The 24036-nt window shown below is 40.9% G+C and overlaps 1 protein-coding gene across 2 annotated transcripts; it reads left to right on the top strand.

Moving 5' to 3' along the window:
• Positions 1-536: 536 nt before the first annotated feature.
• LOC134086133 (NACHT, LRR and PYD domains-containing protein 12-like) lies at positions 537-23568 on the top strand. 2 transcript variants are annotated; one of them, XM_062540005.1, is made up of 10 exons: positions 537-593; positions 6092-6334; positions 11661-13632; positions 16451-16708; positions 17158-17331; positions 17424-17591; positions 18007-18177; positions 18675-18845; positions 19400-19446; positions 22958-23568. In XM_062540005.1, the coding sequence occupies exons 2-10, from the start codon at positions 6127-6129 to the stop codon at positions 23131-23133; spliced, it is 3345 nt and encodes a 1114-aa protein (XP_062395989.1). In that variant the 5' UTR covers positions 537-593; positions 6092-6126; the 3' UTR covers positions 23134-23568. The 2 variants fall into 2 exon arrangements, with proteins under 2 accessions (XP_062395989.1, XP_062395988.1); XM_062540004.1 differs by lacking the exon at positions 22958-23568 and adding an exon at positions 20248-21402.
• Positions 23569-24036: the final 468 nt, after the last annotated feature.

Genomic DNA, 24036 nt, shown 5'->3' with positions numbered 1-24036 from the left:
ACTGATTAAATGTGTATACAGGATGTTGCCTGTATCTGCACAGTACTGATAGGCTATAGTGTAGTAAATAAAGTGCTAAACAAAGGCAGAGGTGACAGTGGGCAGATTCTGCAAAAGAAAGACAGGAATGTCACTGCCATATGTGTCATAAGGTGTCACACTGCCAGACTGTGTTCGATAAAGGAGGAGTTAGCTGAAAGAGTTTTGTCATCCCATCTTGTAACTGTCACCAGATAACCAAAGCTTTGTTTACATAAACAGTTTAGCAGCCTTCACACTATGTGTGATTTTGAAGGCTAATGAATTACTACTTGTTTGAATGTAATTTGGTCACAAGTTCACAACATATCACTGTAGGCTATAGGCCTACTGTCTAATTAATACATATTGCTATTTAACACAGCATTTGAATGGATACATTTTATTAGTGCTCTAGCGCACTACATGTATTCATTCATAGCGCCCTCTATGGGGTGTAGACGGTCTTGTGGGTAGAAGCATAGGGCGGAGAGAGAAAACTTTGCCCATTAGATGCGGAAGCATGTGAAGAGGAATCGGTGCCGTCTAGTCTGACTGACCTGACGTCAGGACAGGTAAGACATTGCATTTGCCTGAATAATGAAAGAATAGTCGGGTCTTCTTGTTTTACATGTTGTCAGTCTGCCTCAGCAACTTGTTTAATGCCAATTCCAATGTAGTTTTGTCAAATGTACATTAGAGCATTAATTGCGTAAACAGGCTAGCTACACCTACAAGAAAGCTGAATACTCTGAATCGAAACTTAAGCAAAATGAAGGTGTCGTAGGCTAGGATACGTTCAGCTTTAGATCAAATCAAGAGATCCCTGTAGGCATCTGAAAACAGCCTAGGTTCAAACCAGTCTCAAACTTTTTCTGTCATTCCCCACTTTGAAGTTGGTGAATTTTCAAGCCCCACCTAACCCCATCAACTAGGCCAAATGGTGACGTTAAAATATAGGCCTATTTTAGATTTTGGGTCCACGTAGGCTTACGTTACATTTTCCGTCCCGAGGGCTATTTCACAAAAGCAGAATTAAGACATCCCAGCTAAGTGTTAAAGCGAGGTTTGACATAGCGTTGTCTGGTCATCTTTGCTCAACTCGTTTCACTAACGCCAAACCAGGATGAGTGAGCTGTCCAGGTGGGCTACGTGCGCGTTCTCGTTTCTCCCCAAAATAACTAACGGTTGAAATAAAAAAAAGAAAATGTCATTCACTCAAAGTGAACATCCGCTTTTGATATAGACTAATACGAAGTAAAGTTTCACAATGGGGAAGCATGACTATTTATGTAACATAGCGAGAGTATGTGTGGCAGACCAACTGAACGCAAATTTACGTGTATGCCAGCGTTTCTCAAACTGTGGGGCGCAGAGACATGCCAGGTGGGGCGCGAGCTGACGAGAAAAAAACGGATATTTATTTTTAATCTGTAGCCTGTGCCCTCTTTTATTGATAATTACGAGAATGCACCTCCATCTCACAAAACAAACACAAACAAGGTAATCTAGACTCTTGTAGGCCTATCATTGACCAAATGAAAATGTTAGTCTGTCCTGGAATCATAGTCCGAAAAAAATGATTGACGTCGTAATTTTAATTGCAGCGGAAACGGGAAAAAAAACGTTCATTTTCGAGACGAGCGCAGTGAAATTGAAGGATATCTTGGCTATCTGTCCGACGACATAATTAGTCTACCTGGTAGAACAGGACATCAAATGGGAAAACTGTGAGGGACTTTGCTCGGTTGGGGCCCAGATAATAGCAGGTAAAAGAAATGCTATCGTCGTGATAAAGACGGTGCCCGATGCGCAACAGACGGACTGTTTCATTCAGGGAAGCGCTCGCGTCAAGGCTTGACCTGAATACGATAGTAAGAGTGTTGAACTTAATTTATAACAAAATGGTAGCATATAGTTGGTCCTTTTGCTGTATTTTTGGAAATCAGCTTTTTTTGAAGCAAGGATTGACACTTGTCAATTACAAAAAACTGATGTTATTGGTCATTGATTTAGATTTTTATTTTTTCTCTATTTTTGAACTGATATTTATCTGTAGTAGCCTAACTGTTAGGCCTATTTGTTACTGATGTATATTTAGCAAGTGACGTTATAAATGTGACAATTTTGAGCTTGACCTATACTTTCTTAGAGCGATGATGGACAGGTGGGGCTCGAGAAAGCCCCCTTGATCAAAGTGGGGAATGAAAGAAAAAGTTTGAGAACCACTGGTGTATGTAGTTGAAAACACCTTCGAAAACAACGAGTAGGCTTATGTTAATAAGGCCACCATAATTTAAATGATAATATGGTATTGGGCAGACAATCTATTGTGTTTTGCGAGTAAATGCATGTAGCCAATACATGAAATAGGCTACAGCTCTTAAAAAATCGCATGGATGTCTGATTTGAATGACAGCTGCTGAACCAATTTTGAATGCTAGCTGAACCAATCAGATAATGTAATCACCATTAGAATTAAAGGAACACTTCACTGTTTTTTCATATTAAACTATGCCCAATGGATTCATTAGGATCCAAACAGAGATGAAGTTAGATGATATAGTTATCCCCCTTACCTGCTTAGAAATGCACCACGTTTTATTTTGTCTCACCATACTTGGTCGTGTGACTACTCGTGTAACTGTGTTTTAATAGGGAAAACATGGAGATGTTTGGTCGCTTGTGTAGCACACAGTTGATTTGATATCCATGAACTAGTCTATAATCAATAGGCTACATGAATTAAGGGATAATGTATAGAACACCGGTCATTATTGGAAAATAATGACCGGCCAATAGGCTATTACGTTCAATACTTTATTTTTTGACCACCGAAAAAACATTTAGAGTGAGCCCTTTTAATTCGAACGTAGGCTATCTATAATGTTTAAAAGCCTATGGTAAAGTTGTTTTCAGTTTAATTAGCCTACTTATTCACTCGTTTTGTTCAGGGTGAAGACAATCAAAGTCCCAAGTCAAACCATCATAATTGCTGTTTAGTGATTTACGATTTCGTTAATTCTCCTTTTATGCAGGCAACTATCTTTTTCTCTCAATGTTCAATTTGATGACTTCCGATGAAAATCATGTAGATGGTGCTTGTTAATCGAACTGAAATCCTCTAGTATTGCCTTAAAGGTAGGGTATGGGTAGCCTGATTACCATCGACTTTCAAAGGCTCTGCGAGACTTTAGTCTGACCAAGAGCCTGTGCTAACACGGTTTCTCCAAGCGCTGGTTGGCCTGCCTCCTTTAAGTGCCTCGATTTGCTACTGGTCGATGTCAGAAAGCGGTTTGCCGAGTTTAAACCAATAACAACACTCTTTCCTCTGCCTTGAACAAGCCTCTACCCAGAGCCGTTGGAGCTGCTCAAAGTTGATTGGTTCTCGACCAAAGGGGGCAGTTCTGCAGATTTCGGGAACTCAGAAATCCTTCCCGATTAGCAGTTGACCAGACCAGCGACAGCAAAAGCCGAAGGTGTTACGTCACTGGGAGGGCGTGCCAGGCTAGGGTATGGGTAGGGTTGGAAGCACTGAAATGGAAATTAAACATGTCAATCATCTGTGGGACGGGCAGGGCTTGAAAAACTCCAGACAATTATATTGTTGACCCTAGCATCATTTCACAGCTCGTTTGTCAATCTAACTCAAGTAGAGGTCTGCAGGGCTGTACGCTTAGCTTTTTCACTAGGAGCATAGGTGCTCCTAAATGAAAAAATGTAGGAGCACAGAAAAAAATTTAGGAGCACTATGAAATTTCCTTGAAAACCTTATTGCCTTAAGCAGGATACAGATCATTCACAGCAGTGGCAATCCTAGTCTCTGCTCAAACCCTGCACACACACAGAAAATGGGTTGTCTGGTTTCTATTTCATATTTTGAATTCAGAATTTGTATACATTTTGTTAACAATTCATAGCATTAAAGGTTCTGCATAATTACTTATAGCTTAAAATTCAAAGTAATTTGAATACTTCATATTGATTACACTAACACTTGTCTTTAATGATATTACAGGGGTGGTGTGTAGGTCTAATTGAGTGCCTGTCACTTTAAGCAGTACCGTAGCCTACGTGGACATAATTAGATTTCATTCGGTTTTAGGAAAATACAAACGCATAGTTCAAGGATAGCCTACATGTTTTCATTCAATAACATGAATGTTATATATTCAAAAATTCAAAATACTTACAACGGGAAAGACAAATATTTCCGGTGTAATAGAAAAGATGAGTGTCCAACAATGTGAACTTCTATGATTTAGGTAGCCACCGTAGCATGGCATTATGAGTTGTCCGTTCACTTTTTTCTTGGTCATCTTTAGTTGGCTGGGTGCTTAACTTACTCTACCATGACTTGTCTTGGAGTCTGGTAGCCTTTATATGTCATAGGCTATCCAATGAGTGACAACCAGTGCTGAAATAAAACGTTACGGTATTCTCCTCCTGATAACGTTAGTGGAATGGATTTAATGTGAATGTAGCCATAAAAAGACGCAGAGTGGTTATATGATACAGCGCATATTTGCGATGAATATGTTCCGCCTTTTTAAAGCAGATGTAGCCTACACCGAACCGTGGTTATACATCATTTAGACAACTGAATCAGGATACCATCTTTGTTTCATAGAAGTCTACCAGGCCTATGTCAAATGCAGGCTTGGGTGAAGCTGGGAGGAATTTAACGCACGGTTTCCACACCATGTTTAGCTATATCAACCGTGATAATAATAGCCTATTTGAAATGAACACGGTAATTGTTACAGTCAACATTATTTATCATTTATAGCATTTTTACCGTTTCACCGGTAATCGCATAGTCACCAACTAATTACGAACAGATTGAAGAAAAAAGAAGACTGGATTTGGAGTGACATTTCTTGGGAGGTTGATGCTGAAAGCATGAGTGTCTAGCCAGGTGCGTAAGAGTCAACTCTGAAATTAGATGCGCGAAAATTGTACTATACTTTCATCCACTTGGTGTGGATTCATTTTAGGAGCAAAATGCGAATGAAAGGGTTGAAATCAGTACTCGCACGTGTGCGAGCATTTTAAATTTTATATTCGCACTAATATATATTTACGCGCAAATGCGACGACCTGCTCGCAGTGTACAGCCCTGAATGCTAGTTCAAGCCAGGCTATTTCTGTTAAGCGCCGCCTTCTTTAGCGAGGTTGATGGAATACCCCCCCTGGTAAATAGTTGAAACATCACTGAGGAAACATTATTTTGATGAAGGGGAAACATTTGTCAGTGTAAAATGAGTTAATTGTAAATTGACTAAACTTTATAACAGTCTATATATGTGACCCTGTAAAGCGAAACCAGTCACTTTGCGCGTTATTTTGAGAAAATTACCTAATTTCACGGAAAAACATACATTTTGCCTGTTAAACTGTTGACTGTTATTTATTTTATCGCGAGATTAACGCTCTTTCTGACCTGTGACAAGTTTTTTCATAAACTGCTGTGGCCACGTTAGAATAACTACAGGACCCGGCTGTAAACCAGAAGCAAAACAGTAAGCGCGCCCCACAATGCCATTGTTTAGATGTCCAGCGGAAGACGTTAAAATGGACGCTGCTACAATTAATGAATGAAAAGTTTAGTTTCAAAACATTGGCAGGGTTGATAAGAGCAAAGTTATCTGCATGTACTGCTGATGTGAACTGAGTTACCATCGTAGCACGACTAGTTATTATTAGCCGCATTGAGAATTTGCACGAAACTGAGAAGTAGGTAGAGCAGGCATTGGGGCAGACGAATACAGTTGCGCTAACGGGAGATAGGCTTGAATAAGGCTACAACAATTAAGAGCTTTTTTATGTTATTGCAGTATCTGAACTTCTAGGAGGAGGGAAGTTTGTTTCTTGCTCAGTGGTGCTGCCAGCAGGTGCCATCTGTTTCAATACTTATTGACAGTATTAGGCTACTACAGACTTAGTACGCAAGTTAACTAGAACATTCATGAGATTATTCGCGATAAAAATTTTTTTAATCGATTGACTGCACTAATTTATAGCAATTGGCTCTGTGATCTCTCCATCATTCTTGTATTCTCCTCCGCACCAGGTTTCAGCATTTGACAGCTGACTTTCAGTAGGCTAATGGCCGATTCCACGTCCAGTGAGTCGGCCATTACGGCTCAGACTGGACCTTCACAGCCCACCATTACGGCTCAGACTGGACCTCTCCAATCCACCATTACGGCTCATACGGGTGGAGTTGCAGTCTTACCTCAACTACATTCTTGCCACATTGAAGGATCGGTCAACATCAGCGTCAGCACATGCTCAGCTCCTGTGCTGAAACCAGGTCATAATGTACACTCCACATCTTTCCCTTGTACCTGCATGCTTCCTACCAACAAATATGGCATCGTAAACACATTCATAAAGGGTTATAAAGTATTCATAATGCCTCATAATTGACACAAGTATAGACATAGTAATGACTGCATGCATAAATGTAAGGTATTAAAACATGACTTCATAAGGCTTCTTAATGGCACTAATGACATCTTTGTGTGAAATGCTGTAATTTCACCAAATACTCTTTGTTGAGCCAAGCTTTAAAGTACCACTCCAGTCTTTGAACCTCATTTATCATTTATCATTACGTTAATTTCTCAGACATCAGATGAAAAGGAGTCAGGCCTCAGGAAAAACGCTGTCAGAAGTCAGACAAAAAAGTCAGGCTTCAAAACAAAACAACTGTTTTGTATCATATCACAAATAATTTTGATTTCTTTACTATGCCAGGCTACCAGTTTACAGAGACCTGACTCTGATTTTTCTGACATCGTTTTTTCTGAGACCTGATTTCACTATTTCTGACATCATTTTTTCTGAGACCTGACTTCACTTTTTCTGACAGCGTTTTTTCTGAGACCTGACTCCTTGTCATCTTATGTCTGAAGCCTGACTGATAACTTTTCATCTGAGGGTGCTTTCACACTAGGTCCTCTGGACCGGAACCGGGTTCGTTTGGTCCGATGGTTCGGTTGTTTTTGAACGTGAGAACGCAACCGTACCGAACTCGGGTGCGGACCCGGGACCGGACCCGGGTCCGCCTGAAAAGGTGGTCTCGGGTCCGGTTCGCTAGAACCCTGGAGCAGGTTGCTAAGCAAACGTTCTGAAGAATCTAAAGAATCTTTACCTTTGTCTTCTTCACTGCTGTGTTGCCAAGTGATATTTGTAAACAGAATTCTCGAAATTCGTGTCTAGAAGCATGGTGCTTATGACGCAAACGGACCCGGGTGCGCAGACAAACATGTAATGTGAACACAGACCAACTACAGTAGAAGTAACCGCACTCGGGTCCGGTCCAGTTAAACGGACCTAGTGTGAAAGCTTTTTTTTTGTCTGACTCTATTTTCCTGACAGCGTTTTTCCTGAGACCTGACTCCTTTTCTTCTGATGTCTGAGAAATGAATGTGTACATGACATTGGTTTCGCTGAGACCTGATGCCTTTTCATCTGATGTCTGACATCTGACTCTGACATCTGAGGATGTCCTAAAATGGACACCGTACATAGGACCTCATTTTCTTTTTTTTAAAGTATATTTTTTGGCCTTTTTGCCTTTAATGTTATAGTACAGTGAAGAGTAGACAGGAAACAAGTGGGAGAGAGAGATGGGGTGGGATCGGGACATGACCGCAGGCCGGATTCGAACCTGGGTCCCCGTGGGCACTCGGACCCGTATATGGTACGAGCGCTGTAGCCTGCTGCGCCACAGCACCCCCCTAGGACCTCATTTTCAACTAAAGCCTACCTTACATTGACAGACTTTGCAAAGATTTGGAAAATATTTTTGAAAGACTACAGTCTCAGACACTCTCACATCTAAAGACAATTCATCCAGTTTCTAGTCACAGTCTAGCACAGGCCAGTCTCAGATTAGGATTTTGCAAAGACTGTGGGTCACTGTTTACAAGACTGCTACAAGATTCCTTCAAATTATTTCCATTGTGCACTACATATCAACACAAACTCATATACGATAAACTACTCATATCAAAGTATTTTTTTTCGCGTTTCTGCAGCATTGTTTGATGTGTGACATCACTAACAGATATAGAGTTGTTCTGTCACGTAGAATAGCCGACTAATAAATTATTAGAAACGAAATAATCATATAGGCCACAGCTGTCGCCTATTTTGCCCCTTCCTGTTTCGTGTTCGAGCAAGGTTGCTATTGGTTTTTAATGTTAACGTCACTATTTGCATGAGCCACGACTGAAAAGACTTCCGATAATATCAAACATGTTTGATATTGTCGTAACGGCAAAACTAGAAAAAGACTGACTCCGACGGACTTAAAACCGCTAAGATTGGCACCTTACACTAAACGATTTAGATGACGGGAGCGCGCCGCGATTCTAGAACAACTCCCATGATTTCCTCCCGATTTAGGAAATTTAGTCACCGACTGTTAAAACAGACCAAAATCGTACAATGTAAGCCAGCCTTTAGCCAGTGTGATATAAGTCAGTGGAGACCGTTTTCAGCACATTTCATCCAGTCCTTCTAGTTGCAGAGTTCGCCAGTGCTAGGCTAGCACAAGTCAACGGTTTCTTAAGCCTCCCACTCCACAGAACACCCAAAATGACGTGTCAGACCATCGATGTACATGTCTGTGTTGATAGTTTTATTTCTAAGATTATTCTATCACACTGGCTGAGTTGGAAATTAGGTGCTATTGGAAATGAGGTGCTATGTCCAAAATTCCGAACTACTGTATTCCTTAATAATGGTTTTGTAGGTTGTCAAGATCAAAACACTTCATGAGTTCAGTCGTGTGTTTTAATAGTTACATAGACTTATGTCAGATGCTGTGGTGCATTATACACTTTTATGATGCAAACATTTATAAACCCGCTTATAATGCTTTATGTGCAATGAGTTTTTTAGTGTCGCCAACAATTATTCCTAACCATATCTTTAGCTTTACAATATGTCACAAAAGTGTTTTACGTCTTCACACATAAGCTCATAGCACACTGATTATTCACAAAATACTGTACTTTCAGGGTTTCCCCCAGAAAATTTGTTAGTTAAGGTGGTGTCTGTCCAGGGGAAGGGGGCGTCGCCGTAGCGTCCCTGCCGCATCGCCGCCACTGCCCTACGATGGGGAGGGGGGGCGGGGGGGGGGGGGTCGAGTCGAGACCGTTGTTTTAACTGCAGCCGAGACCGAGTGACAACAACCGAGTCTTTTAGGAAGCAAGTCTGAGTCTTAAAGGAGTCAAGGCCGCATCAAGACCAACCAAAGAAAGGGGCTTTCATAATTTACATCACCAAGGATCATATAACAGTTCAATTCCCAAAGGGTAGAGAGGGGATTGTTGGCTACAGGAGCAGTCTAGCACACACTTGTCTAAATGACTTCTTTTCTGATTTACTTGAAGACAAGGAGGTCAGCTGAAGTAAAAATTTAGTAGGCTGTCAGCATTTCATTAATATTGAAAATGTTGAATTTTGACACTAATGACAGCAATATACCTGGATTTCACATTCATTGTATCAGATTTAATTGTATCAGCAACCAATTAAACATCATTAACACAATTTAGACAATATTATACCTTAAAAGTGTAAGTTTACAACTCCAATACAGGGCCTTTTGTATCTTTCAAAACCTTTGCACTGCTCAGCATAGCATCATAGGATATATTTTAAAGCCAGTCAATATAATAATATTCTATTAAAAGCAAGAATATTTGTAATGGTGGATATTTTAGAATATACCATGAAATAAAGATGAAACTGTATGAAAATGTAACATTGCGACTGTATGGTAAAGTTAGTGAATTGTGATTTAGTAGCCTAAAGCTGCAATTCTTTGATTGAAGCTGTATATTGTGCGTGCCTGTTGCTCATATTAGCCTAAGAGAGCCAGAACGTTTTTAATGCTTTTTAAAACATAATTAGCGAGAATGTACCGCATTGAACGCTAATATTTTGTCACTAACAACCAAATCTGTCACCTGTCAAATAGCCTACAGTTGCATGTTCAGCTCTGAACAAAAACATTCAGGAGTTATTTCAGCCACACCGAAACGTGTGTTCCCGTCCCGCCCTGTCGGGATGAATGAAACTGGCATGGGAGACAAGAGGCTACAGTTTGAAGTTTAACCTAGCCTGTGTAAACCTCAGACAATTTCAGTATTTTACAACACGTAAATGAATAGCCGTCACAAGTTGTTGTTAGCTGTAGGCTAGATGGCACAAGTGTTTGTCACAACAAATTACAAGATGCAGTGGGCTATGCATTCATAGACGAGTGATAAAAAAAAAAAAAAAGATACAGCGCTCAAAAGTGTTATGCCGCTCATCCCATACATTTGGTAGATTCAACGGAGAACCATTCCTGTGAGAGTCGTCAAATCTAGCTAGGTTTAGGCTATTTGTGTTCGCAGTCACTCTGAGATATGCGTGGCATTGGCACCTGATATCAAATACTCATGCTGAATGAGCGCGTCGCCTGTGCCAACTCGATTTGAAAATGTTTCTTTTTTTATGCGTTCTACAGAGAAGGGAGACTAGCGGCTACGGTTTGGAATGACAGGGAGAAAACATGTCAGAGTAAAGGCCCGAGTATGGTCGGGCGTCTGCGTCGCGCGCACGCGGCACTGGTGAGCGCGTGACGAGAATTGCGTCATTTTTACGGCATGCGTCGCGTCTTTGAGTCGACCAAAATTTAAGACCGCGCGTCTCTTTCACGCGTAGACTGCGCATGTGTGAAACGGAACTGCTGTAAAGACGCCGCTCCAGTAGGTGGAGCACGTACAGAAATAACGCTTAAAACGCAGCAAACAGAGACAGAAGAACACTTAAACTGGCGTTTCCTACACGCTAACGTTGTTATATGATGACAAAACATAAGTCTTTGAGTATTTTAATAGTCAGTTGTAAACAAAGACCTCCTATGTAATCCAAGTTGTGTAAATGGACTGAAGTTCGCTCTAAATATATACTTTTATCGATTATGCTAACCGTTAGCATCTCTATGGGATTTCTCATACACATTAGCCATAAGCTAACCCATTAGTTTAGCTGTAACTTGGAATGCTAGCCAACGCGTGGTGTGCTGTGCCTGTTCTGGTGGATGATAAATGGAGAGATGTGAAGAACCAACTCATCAAACTTTTCAGCAAACATGAGAAAGTACTAGTGGTGCTTCTCCTCATCTAACAGCTGCATCTTTTGTGTATTTAAGTGTGGAACACTCCTTCCCTGGCTCTTCCTTAGTTCAGTGGTCGCACATCCTAGAGTATCACAGTTAATTCGTAGTGCGCCGGCGCTAATCTTGATCGGCTGGCGCGCATTCAGGACACAGACATTGGAGTATGCCTCTTATATGCGTCTAAAATGACGCACGTCAAATGTCCAGTGCCGCGTGCGCGTGACGCAGACGGAGGAGTGTGCTAGCGCCTTAATACGGCGAATATCACTATACATAATATATTTATTTATTTATTTATTTATTTATTGAAGACGCTAGTTAAGGCGGCAGCCCTGTGTTGTTAAGGCGGCCGCCTTAGCAGGAAAGCGCTGCGGGAAACCCTGACTTTGAAAACCCTCTGATATACTTTGAAACTCTATGATATTAATATCAGTTCTCCCTTTTTTTCAACCAGATATCTGCATTAAAACAGTGTCTGATAAACTGAAATCAAATCTGAGGAAGACATTTGGGAGCATTTTAGAGGGCATAGCAAGGAAAGGAACCCCAACGTTGCTCAATGATATTTACACAAAATTGTACATCATTCAGGGAGAGAGAGAGCGAATAAACAATGAACATGAGGTTTGGGAATTGGATAGTGTTTTAGAATCAGAAACATCTCAAGACACTCCAATCAACCTCAACGACATTTTTCAACGTTTACCTGACGAAAATGAAGATTTTCGAGTTGTCATAACGAAAGGAATTGCTGGTATTGGAAAAACAGTTTCCGTGCACAAATTTATCCTTGACTGGACAGAAGAGAAAGCCAACCAGGATGTGGATCTCATGATCGTGCTTCCCTTTCGAGACCTGAACACAATGATTGAAGATGATGAAGGGTACAGTCTTCAAGAGCTGCTGGAGGAGTTCTATCCTGAACTTAGAGATGTCAAAGACCCAAATAAGTATGATGGCTATAAAATTCTGTTCATCTTTGATGGTCTGGATGAAAGCAGACTTCCTCTTGATTTCCACAACAACAAGAGGACATCTAATGTAACAAAGAAGTTTTCAGTGGATGTGTTAATTACAAATCTGATCAAAGGACAACTTTTGTCATCTGCTTATATTTGGATAACTTCTCGACCGGCAGCCATCCACAAAGTCAGTAACTGGATTCTACATCGTTTGACTGAGATACAAGGATTCATTGACCCACAGAAAGAGGAGTATTTCAGAAAGAAAATTACTGATCCGATTTTGGCTGACAGGGTTATCTCCCATATCAAGACATCGAAGAGCCTACACATCATGTGTCACATCCCAGTCTTCTGTTGGATATCGTCAACAGTGTTTTCTATTCCAGAGATTTTGGACACCACCCCTGAAAATATTCCTACCTCCCTGACTGCCATGTACACCCGATTTCTTCTTCATCAGATGCAGAAGAAGAATGAGAAGTACTATGGCAAACATAATACAGTGCCACTATCTGAGACAGACATGAAGATAATCCTCAAATTGGGTGAGCTGGCCTTTGCAAACTTGGATAAACAAAATCTGGTGTTTTCTGAGAGTGACCTGAGTAAGCATGACATCGACGTCACTGATGTCTCGATACAATCAGGTGTCTTCACTGAAATTTTTAAAGAGGAGGATCCTACCATCCGAGAGAAGTGGTACAGCTTTGTCCATCTCACCATACAAGAGTATCTTGCTGCATTCCATGCATTCTACTTGTTTGCTTCTGAAGGATCAAACCCATTTCCACCTCAAAAAAGATCCAGATATGAGTATGACTACGAAGACGATAGTGAAGAAAGTGTGAACCAGAGTGGTAATACAGAGGAAGATGAATTCAGTGATGATGAGAATGATTCCAGTGATCCAGAGTATGCAACAAGTGAAGATGATGAGGAGTACAGTGATGAGGATGAGATTCAACAGACTGCTTCACAGCAAATAAAAAGTCTTCATGATTTACAGAAGACTGCAATTCGTAAGGCTTTGAAGAGCACCAATGGTCATCTGGATCTTTTTGTCAGATTCCTTCTTGGGCTCTCAGTGGATGACAGTCTGTGGAGACATTTCAACTTGCAGATAACCAAAGATCAAAAGAGCATTAAGGAAACTATCCAGTACATTAAAAACAAGGTTGTAATGATGAAGGAGAGAATGCTCCCATCCCCAGAACGTTGCTTCAATCTCTTCCACTGTCTCGGCGAACTGAAAGATGTGTCACTGCTTAAGGGAATTCAGAAGTTCTTGTCCTCCATGAATCTATCCAATCAGACGATAACTGCAGCTCAGTGCACTGCCTTTGCCTTCATTATTATCACATCAGATGAGGTGATGGAGGAGTTTGACCTGAGGAAGTACAACGCATCTAGAGAGGGTCGGAGAAGACTGATTCCAGTTCTGAGATGCTGCATCAAAGCCAAGTGAGTACAGTGTTTCCCACAGAATGTTATTCTATTTGTGGTGGTGTAGCCGACAGTCGTTGCCAGTCTGCATATACACTCACTATATTGCCAAAAGTATTGGGTCACCTGCCTTGACTCACATGAACTACATGTTACTCACATGAACTGAAGTGACATCCCATTCTTAATCCATAAGGTTTAATATGATGTCCACTTTTTACAGCTATAACTGCTTCAACTCCTCTGAGAAGGCTTTAGTTTACAAGGTTTAGGAGTGTGTTAATTAGAATTTTGACCATTTTTCCAGAAGCGCATTTGTGAGGTCACACACTGATGTTGGATGTGGAGACTGGCTATCAGTCTCCACTCTAATTCATCCCAAAGGGTAGTTTCAACAATCATTCACAAATATGGTCAGAAAGTTTGGTGATTGGAACAACAACTTTGTGTTGAATTGAGTTTTTGAATCATCATTCATGGATATTTGTGGTTGTCAACTGTTGTAATTGCCTGTTTTCATTTCCTGAATGTCAAATAGTATGTAAGTAATTTAAAAAATCGACATAGCGCCTTTTAAATGGCATATTCGTCTTTGTCCAGAAAGGACAGTGAAGAGTGACAGCCAGGAAACTAGTGGTAGAGGGAAATAGGGTGGGTAGAGGGAAATAGGGTGGGTTCAGGAAATAACCATGGGTCATAGTGCTGTGCGATACTACGGTATATATCGTTGTACGACAGAAAAATGTCTATCGTACGATACGATCCCGTTTATATCGTAATTTTAACGTGTGTGGCTGTGACTGCTCAGATAATTTAACTGCAGGTGCGTTGCCGCTTCTCGCAGTGGGCAACGTAAACGTAATTGTCTGACTCGGGATGGGTGGCCAGGCAAATGAACATAGCTAATAGTAAACAAATTAAACTTTTTTTGAAGTTGGCATAAAGACTAGTGTTGCACGGTGCACCAATACTACAAAAGTATTGCAATACCCTGAAATTAAAAATGTCATAACACCTAATGTTAGCCTACTTTACGTTGTCCTCAACTTTGTTACATTTTTTAACATTTATTTAATCTAATGATGTAGAAAACAAGGAATTGCACCTCTGATTGCATCTATGCGCTATGCACAACTATTATTTCACTAGCCTAAAACAATGAGACTGTAAGCTAATTACTCTCACGTTTTTCTTAAAGTGACAGGCACTCAATTACACCTACCGTACACACAACCACAACTGTTAAAAAAAGTTTAATAAATGATAGGAGAAAATAAATGAAAAATTGGCATTCATGTGTGGATATAAATATATAATTTTAAGTAGAAATTAGTGTTGTCAAAAATATTGCGTTATTAACGCGTTAACGCAAAACAATTTTAACGGCGTTATTTTTTTTTTCGCGAGATTAACGCTCTTCCTGACCTGTAAGAAGTTTTTTCATAAACTGCTGTGGCTACGTTAGAGAAACTACAGGACCTGGCTGTAAACAAGCAATCCCATGCCATTTATGTCCAGCTGAAGAGGTTAAAATGACAAACTAATAAATGGAAAGTTTAGTTTTAAAGCCAGGGTCAGTTGATAAGAGCAAAGTTATCTGCATATACTGTCGATGTGAACTTAGTTACCATCGTAGCACGACAAGTTATTATTAGCCGCATTGAGAATTTGCACGAAACTTAGAAGACTGAGATAGAGCAGGCGTTGGGGCAGACGCAGTTGCGCTAACGGGAGATTAGCCTACTGGACTCGGTGTTGAGAACTATCTCGAGGTAACGTTAATGTGAGTGTATGTGTGTGTCTGTGTGCGACATCCCTCTGGCTCTTCTCTCCCCTTCCTACTGCTGCGTTATCTGTCTTCTTGTACCTGTGTGCTTGTGTGTGCGCGCACGCGTTCATGCACATTCAGTCAAAGCCATCGATCGATGGCTTTGCATTCGGTGTGTGTGTGTTTGTGTGAGTGAGTGTGTGTGCATTCGTGCACATTCGGTGTGTGTGTGTGAGAGAGAGAGAGAGAGAGAGAGAGAGAGAGAGAGAGAGCTATGTTTGAATTAGGCTTGAATTAGGCTACAACAATTCAGAGTTTTTTTTACTATCTCGGGGTAACGTTAATGTGTTTGTCTGTGTGGGACATCCCTCTGGCGCTTCTCTCCCCTTCCTACTGTAACTTGCGTTATCTGTCTTGTGCCTGCGTGCGTGCGTGCGTGCGTGCGTGCGTGCGTGCGTGCGTGTGTGTGTGCGCGTGCGTTCATGCACATTCGGTGTTTGTGTGTGTGAGTGAGTGTGTGTGCATTCGTGCACATTCAGTGTGTGTGTGTGTGTGAGAGAGAGAGAGAGAAGAACTATGTTTGAATTAGGCTTGAATTAGGCTACAACAATTAAGAGCTTTTTTTTATGTTATTGTAGTATCTGAACTTCTAGGAGGAGGGATGTTTGTTTCTTGCTCAGTGGTGCTGCCAGCATTGTGTCATCTGTCAATAGCCTACTTATTGACAGTATTACTACAGACATGAATGGCTGTAACATTATACTGTGGTTTGCAAAAAAAAAAAAAACATTTGCACAAAGCAAGCCTATCCACTTAACTTTCGATTGACAGCACTAGTAGAAATACTATATCGGGATATAGAATTGCCTATATCGGGAAATAGCTTTTTGTCCATATCGCACAGCACTAATGGGTCAGATTCAAACCTGGGTCCCCATGGGCACTTGGACCCAAAAGAGGTACAAAAGCTACTCTGCTTGGCACATGCCTTTACCACTCACTCAGCAGTATACTGATATGCAAAGTATGAACATTTTGTAATTGTTTATGTCATTTTTATGTTTGTAGGCTAGCGGATTGCATACTCAATGAAAAGTGCTGTAAGGCTTTGGCACAAGTTCTTCAGTCAAACAACTCACACCTGAGAGAGTTGGACCTCAGCCACAATGATTTAGAGGAACCTGCAGTGAAAGCACTGGCAGATGGGCTGAAAAACTCCCACCGCTCACTCGCCTCCCTCGACCTCAGCTTTGTTGACCTAGAAAAAGCAGGACCGGTTTTAATGAATGCCATTTTATTGGGACCCCATCAACCGCATACTTTGAGGTAATATGGCAATTATAACTGTTATTACTACAATTACTGATTTAACTACAGTCAGTACTATTATTATTGCTGTATAATGGTTGCTATTTCTGGTAACAATTGAAAACATTGGTTGCTTCCTCCGTAAACCACGTTATATTAACTGTTTACATACAACATAGGCATATGATGACTTACCAGCAGTTGTTCGATTTAGATTAGATACTTTAGATAATTTTTAACTCTCTGTCTATGTCCTCCTGTTTACCCAGGGAAGACGCGATGGATGACTTATTTTTTCCCCACTCTAGACTTTATACTCACATAAATGTGCTATTCACTTCCGAGCAGCCTATATGTGTGACTGTGCCTTTACACAATACACAAGCATATTGCACATGCGCTGACATGTTCTGCTGAGAGGTCCCAAACATAATATGTAGCCTTTAAATATGTTTTCCCCCAAATAGCCTCCGTGGATGTAAACTGAAACAGGATATATGTGACATTCTGGCCAAGGCCATGGAGATGCCGTCATCCCAACTGAAGAATCTTGACTTGAGTTACAACCCCTTGACAGATGCTGGAGTAGAGAAAGTTCTTCAGGGACTTCTAAGTAAAACATGTGTGCTGGAAATGCTGAGGTACAACCCTCCTACCTGCATGTCTTTAAAAAAAAGAATTCTGTTGTGCACCTGTGGGTTCTCTTACACATACTGACCTATTTTGTCACCAGGTTGTGTGCCTGTTACATCACTGAAGCATCCTGTGTGACGTTGGCTAAGATTCTTCAACAGTCAAGTCTCTTGGAACTGGACCTGAGTGGCAATCTGTTAAGAGATGAAGGAGTCAAGCTGGTCTGCACTGGACTAATGAGTCCCCACTGTCGGTTAAACACATTGGGGTGAGTAATCCTCCCAATACTTTAAGATTAGTGCTGGCAAGAAAGCTAGCAGCCTGGGCTTACAGCTCGATCTTACAATCCGAGGTGCTGATGTTCGCAGGTTCGAGTCTGGGCACGTGCAGGGCTGCGCGGTTCAGATTACACTTGGCACAGATGTTGTGTTGATGACTCATAACATTTTGGCAGATGTTCACCTGACAAAATATGCCAACCAATGCTGGAAGCAGTTTTCCTTTAAAACATCATAAAAATACAGAACATATTTACGATACGGAAAGTACTCTGAACTTTAGAACTATTCATTCACTTCTGAATACTGTTGAAACTGTTTATTGTTCCACACTCTCTTTAATTTGGACTAATCCCAAGAGAGTCTGGGTTTTTTCACATTGTGTGTGTATTTTCAATCCTCTAGATTGAAAGACTGTAACCTCTACAAGAGTTCCTGTGCGGCTTTGGCTCCTGTCTTATGGTCTTTTTCGGAGTTGAAAGACCTAGACCTGTCCGACAACGACTTGCTGGACGCAGGAGTTCGGAGACTCTCGGCTGGATTAAGGAATCGCAACTGCTCCCTTCGTGTCCTAAAGTGAGAAAAATAGATACGTTGCAGTGTGCTGTCCACTAATGACTCATTGTTGGTTCATTTATATCAGTTTTTAATCACACCTGTCATATTTTCCTGACTTTGTGTCTTATCAATCTTGCCCTTGGTGACCCCAAAAAACAGCATGCAACTAGATTGGTTTAATCAAATATAATCAGCTTATGAATATCAAGTGAATGTATATGGCTCTGTATTAACATACATTTAACACATATTTATTCAGTAGACACTGTTATCTAAAGTGACCTACAAATGTCAACTATATTACAATGGTTTACCCCAGAGCAACTTGGGGTTAAGTGTCTTACTCAAGGGCAGAATGGTGGAAGCCAGAAATTGAACCCAAAACTTTTCAGGTTACTGCACGCTAGCCTAGCTCCTTAACCTTTACAATACCACTGCCCCACATCTACACAGTTGTATTTATGTTGTACAATGTAGCGCTCAACTAACAAGTCTTGGAACATCTATCTTTGCAGGATGTCTGGTTGCCAGATCACAGAGAGAGGCTGTGCTTTGCTTGCCTCCGCTCTCATCAGAAATCCCCATCATCTTGAAGAGCTGGATCTCAGCTACAATCACCCAGGAGAGTCAAGACAGCTGCTGTCTGCCAGACTGGAAGATCCACACTGCCATCTACAGAACCTAAAGTAAATCTGTGTACAACTCCCATTGTATGTACTAACGTGTCCTGAGTCCTGACAAAAGTCTGTCGGGACACTAAAAATGTGTTTACACTAACCACTATAAAATTATCCCGGTTGTCAGCAATTACATAGCCGAGGTGGTCTCCTTATAGGCTGATCATTAACTAAACTCATGTAGAAATACTACTAAAGTGTCCAGCGTTTAATTTCAACAATGGCCGGGTTTCCCAAAATCGTTAAGAAGCTCTTAAGTCCTAAGAACTTCTTAGGAGCGTTCTTAGAACATTCTTACAACGCTCCTAAGAAGTTCTTAGCACTTAAGAGCTTCTTAGCAATTTTGGGAAACCCGGCCAATGTGTGTTTGTGTGTGTGTCTGTCAATCGTAGCCGTCCGCATAATCTTTGCAGCCAACGTCACAATGCATCTTTGTAAACACTCTTGCAATGCCTCTTCATATCTGCCTCATTTTAACGGTTATATCGCTAGCTACGCTATGACAATGTCAAAGAGAAAGTCATGATTCTCAAAATAACCTATGACTAAAATCATTTTTACAGCATGGAGCATGTTGGGAAGAGGAGCCTAAAATGGGGTCTGAAAAAATGTAAGTTCCTTTATGATCTAAGCTATTTAAACGTTTTGTGTGCATAATGGCTAACATAGCCTGGTCCTACCAGACTCTCATACATTCATAATGTACAGAGAGTCTGGCCAATTTCCATTGCCAAGCTTGAACTTCCTTGAATGTGGTGCCCAGCGCACTCGAACAGCAGACGGAGAGAGATCAGTGATAGAATTATTTTGAAGGTTTATTTTCCTTCAATCACACAGCAGCAGTAACGTTAACTCATAATAATTTACATGTAACAAAAAATAACTAACTAAGTTAAAGTAAATAGGCACGTAAGCATATAGGGCACATGAGCACAGTCGAAAAACTGTTTGCTTCCCAATCAACAACACCTGTGATTAGGTTCCCTTAGGTTAAATGGCCTAACTCTGCTGACCTAAGGTCAACTGAGCCACACAGCAAATAAAGCCCCCTAATGGCACAGGGCAATATTACATGAAACATGAAGCAAAATTGATATGGCTCATACAGATACTATACTGATGTTTAAAACTATTGGATCTGCCCAGAGCCACTCAGATCTGCCATAACCAACCGCTAACGTGTGGTCGTGATGTGACATGCTCAAACTACCGCACAACCTCAACATTATATCGTTCTCAGCTACTCCCTCTGTTCGCTGATTGGACCTGCACATTTTTGTCTTGAGAAAACCTGCGAATATACCGCAGACCCAGACTCTCTGTATGTTATGAATGTACGAGAGTATGGTAGTACCAGGCTAATGTGTAGCTTGTAGATGTTTCATGATTCCTATTGTTCTCTTAAATACAGATGCTGTAGACCTCACATTCCATCCACTTGTTCGCCTATTTGAAATAAAATCTCGGGAAATCAGAAAGTGTGACGTAGACAGTGATAAGGCTGGTTTGAATATCTTTGGCTGTGCAAGTGGGGTGAGTGATGATAACCTCTCTGCCCTACATTATCCTCATAAACTTGGAGTAGTCCTTTCATCTGACAGAAAAAAGGCCACAAAACCATCTAGAACTCAACAGCAAAAAGATGATTTGTTTAACTTTTTTTCTGCTTTTGATGCGGCGACTGGTCTGGAGTCAATGAGACAAGTGGAGTGTGACCAACCCTTATCTGGGGGACGCTTCTACTGGGAGATGGGTTGGACTGGTTGGGGTTACATCGGTGTCAGACACCATAGGACACTGAGACATGAGAGGACAACAAGAAACAGTGTGCGGAGATTCCTGACAGACGCTCAGTTTGACCACCATTTTCTAATGTGCTATCAGTGTCAGACCTCCGGGGTCAACGCAGGCCCTCGGCAAGTCGGTGTGTACCTGGACTGGCCAGCGGGCACTGTGTCTTTCTACAACGTCTCCTCACGGGAGAGGATTTGGCTGCAGACAATTCACACTGCGTTTAGCGCACCGGTCACACCTTACTTTGCCTTCGGACCAGATTCTTATCATTCATCAGTCACTCTCCTGAGTCAGTGAATGGTGCAACATCACAGGGAACCCAACAAGGGAGGATGCAAACTCACCTTTGAGACCACAATATTTGTACAGATTGAAGGGGGGTAGTTCTGTCTGAGCACAACAAAAGTTAGCCTTGGTTCCCAACCTGGGGTCCGGCAACATTCAGGTCGAGCTAGGCTAGGCATTGGCAATTCATCCCCAGACCCTGATTGTTGAATAAAACAATGTGTGTGTGTGTGTGCAGGAGTTTGAGTAGGGGGCCCTGTCTTGTCTTGGACACAGGCAAAGGGGCCTTCAAGGAAAACATTTTGGGAAACACTGTTCTAAACTGACAGAAATATGCTGATCAATTTCTAAGATCACCCTAAGCTGATTTCTACTCTTTGTCTGAATTAGTCATAAATTGATTAAGAAATGTGATGTAAATTTAATTGATGTTCAATCTGTTTGCAATGTGGCAAGATTTTAGAAATAAAATATGTTTTGATTTTAATATGCATTAGCCAGCATTCTGTGCCCACATTGTTCCAATGGAAAGTACGCTGTAGGGTGGATTGCCCTAATATGGGACATTTTTTTGCTCTTCAGACTCCAGTAGTAGCCTAGGCTATATTATGCTACAATGTGAGGGCAACACATTAAATCCACATCCAATTTTGATCAAAGGACCCTACAGCGTTGACTTTCTTCTAGTTTTACTGAATTTCATTGGTTTGGGGAAGAGCTACACCCACTGGAGCTTAGGTGTCCCACATTAGGCAATGCATCTCACATTAGGGCAATTTAGTATAAATGGCAGTCATAAGAGGAATTCTACATTTGGGGCAATCTAGTAAAAGACTTGCAACAAAGTGCATGTTCACCTAGAAGCACTTGGTCCGCTGGCTTGGCATGGTAGGTTAAACAGGCTATATTTGAATAAACACAATCAATATGTGGTCTATGCATAATGTGCCTAAGCAGTTATTGTAGTTTGTAAACAATAGTTTTATTTTTTTGTTGTACAAATACTATTATTACTACATATATTTTTTATTATTGTAATTATTATTATTTAATTTATTTGATATTGTGTGAGCAGGCAGATACAGTATGTGACTACAAGCCCACATGTCTTTTCAGACGTAAGAAAGACAAAGGGCTCTTGGGAGTGGCCTGAAGAGTACGCTGTTGTTCAAAAAATCGAAGTGAGAAAGAACGTTCTGCCCAGTCTCCCAAGCTGTCTGTCGACAAAAACAGGAAACAATCCCAGTCTCTCAAGAGATTCTTGGTCCCAAACATCAGGAGAATCTTGCAGTTTTGGAAGAGATTCTTCCTTTTTGAACTTTGAAGAATGGCTTGTTGGTTAGAGGAGGAATATCACCAAGAGCTTTCCGTAATATCCACATTCATTACCTAAAAAAAATATCTTAAAGTAGAATGTGGAGTTGCCTATAAGGCACGTCTTTTGAACCCTAAACATGAAATATAAAGCCAAAGATTAATCACAAATGAAACAATGTCGTAAATGTGTAGGGGGGAAAGCACATTGCCTGTTGACTATATTGTCTTTCAGATAAAGGGAATGTGGTCTAAGTGAAAGAAAGAGTTCCTCTGGGCTGAAGGGAAAACATCCCTCGATCGTTTTTTCATACTTAGCGTTACATACTGTAGTGTTATGAGTTTGAGTCTTGTATTGTGGCTATTGCATTTCCCATGGGATGAATGAAGTATCTGTATCATATCTATCTTACAAATGCATCTGAGTTAAACATGTTTAATATCAGAAAAATGTGTGGAAATACATTTAAAGAGAAATGCAGTTTTGGTGATTTCTTCGCTGTTATTGCGTCGTCCTCCCGCACATGCGTGGTGGACAATGTGCGGGATTCTCTTTTCGGGTTTAACATGGGTAACCTATTCCGACGCACCTGTCCCCACAAAAGAGGTGTGTAAAAGCGTTTTGTAAACCCTCTATAGTATAATCATTTTAAATACCAACCATCATGACTTACAGTAATACTAACACACTTTATTTCTCTTCCCTTTCCCTATACCTCACCTGTTAGGTAAACCATTACCAGCCATCAACCATCTCTGTGCCTGTCCCTCATCACACCTGAAGTCACATCCCTCTGACTGCCCTACCATCGCCATTGCCATCGCCATCCCTATGACTGCCCTACCATCGACTGCCCGAATCTTTGGCCCACGCATCCTAGCGACCCATCACTTTCCGAAATAACTAATGGATTACTAATGGACAATTTATTCCCTACACTGGACTATTTGAACTTTCATTGTCATTGTAACTTTCAAACTACAAATGACTTTACTGTAACTGACCCCAGGCAGATGGGTTGGGCCCTTGAGTCGTGGATCTGTCTGAGGTTTCTTCCTATATGTATCTCCAATTCTAGGGAGTTTTTCCTTGCCCCTGTTACTCATGGGCTCTCTTTGAATGTTTAACACTCTGCAAAGCGCCATGAGACATGTGTAATGTTTTGGCGCTCTATAAGTGAAATTAAATTGAAATTGAAAATTGCTTTTTCCTTCTACGCTTGCAGGAAAAACATACGATCATCTTGTACTGTGTTTTGCAGTGGCTACTGGTTACATTTGTTTTATATTTATATTGTATTGTATATATGTTTTATATCAATCTATCTATCTGGGAAATGCATCTGATTAAAACATATTTCATTTAAGAAAAACTTGGAAAAAAATAGTACAGTTGTGGTCATTAATTAAACACGTGCTAAAGTTGACTAAAGAGGTAAAAAAAATAATGTTGGAAATTGATCTTATGCCTTAATTTAAAATGAGGATAAATCCAACCTTTAAAGGGATAATCCGGAGTGAAATGCACTTTAGATCAATTTTTCGGACTATTGGGAGTACATACGTTGAGTTGACACCAAAATCATGTCATTCGGATGTATTTTGAGAAAGTTCGAGCTCACCGTTTTTAGCCAAAACTCGTTAGCCTGGAGGTGACTCGGGCATGTCATTTCGCCGCTACAAAACGCTATATTTATACCTCTTCTACTGTTCCAAACAACACTACACTTGCGTGGTAGTGAGTAGAGGGTCCCTAAAGCCAAACCGAAGTATCCCCACGTCTTTATGTGGTCGGATAGAGAGTCCA

This window comes from Sardina pilchardus, chromosome 1 (assembly GCF_963854185.1).
Source record: "Sardina pilchardus chromosome 1, fSarPil1.1, whole genome shotgun sequence".
Classification (NCBI taxonomy): domain Eukaryota; kingdom Metazoa; phylum Chordata; class Actinopteri; order Clupeiformes; family Clupeidae; genus Sardina; species Sardina pilchardus.
Note: the sequence above shows the minus strand (reverse complement) of the source record. Positions and strands in the feature narration are given on the sequence as shown.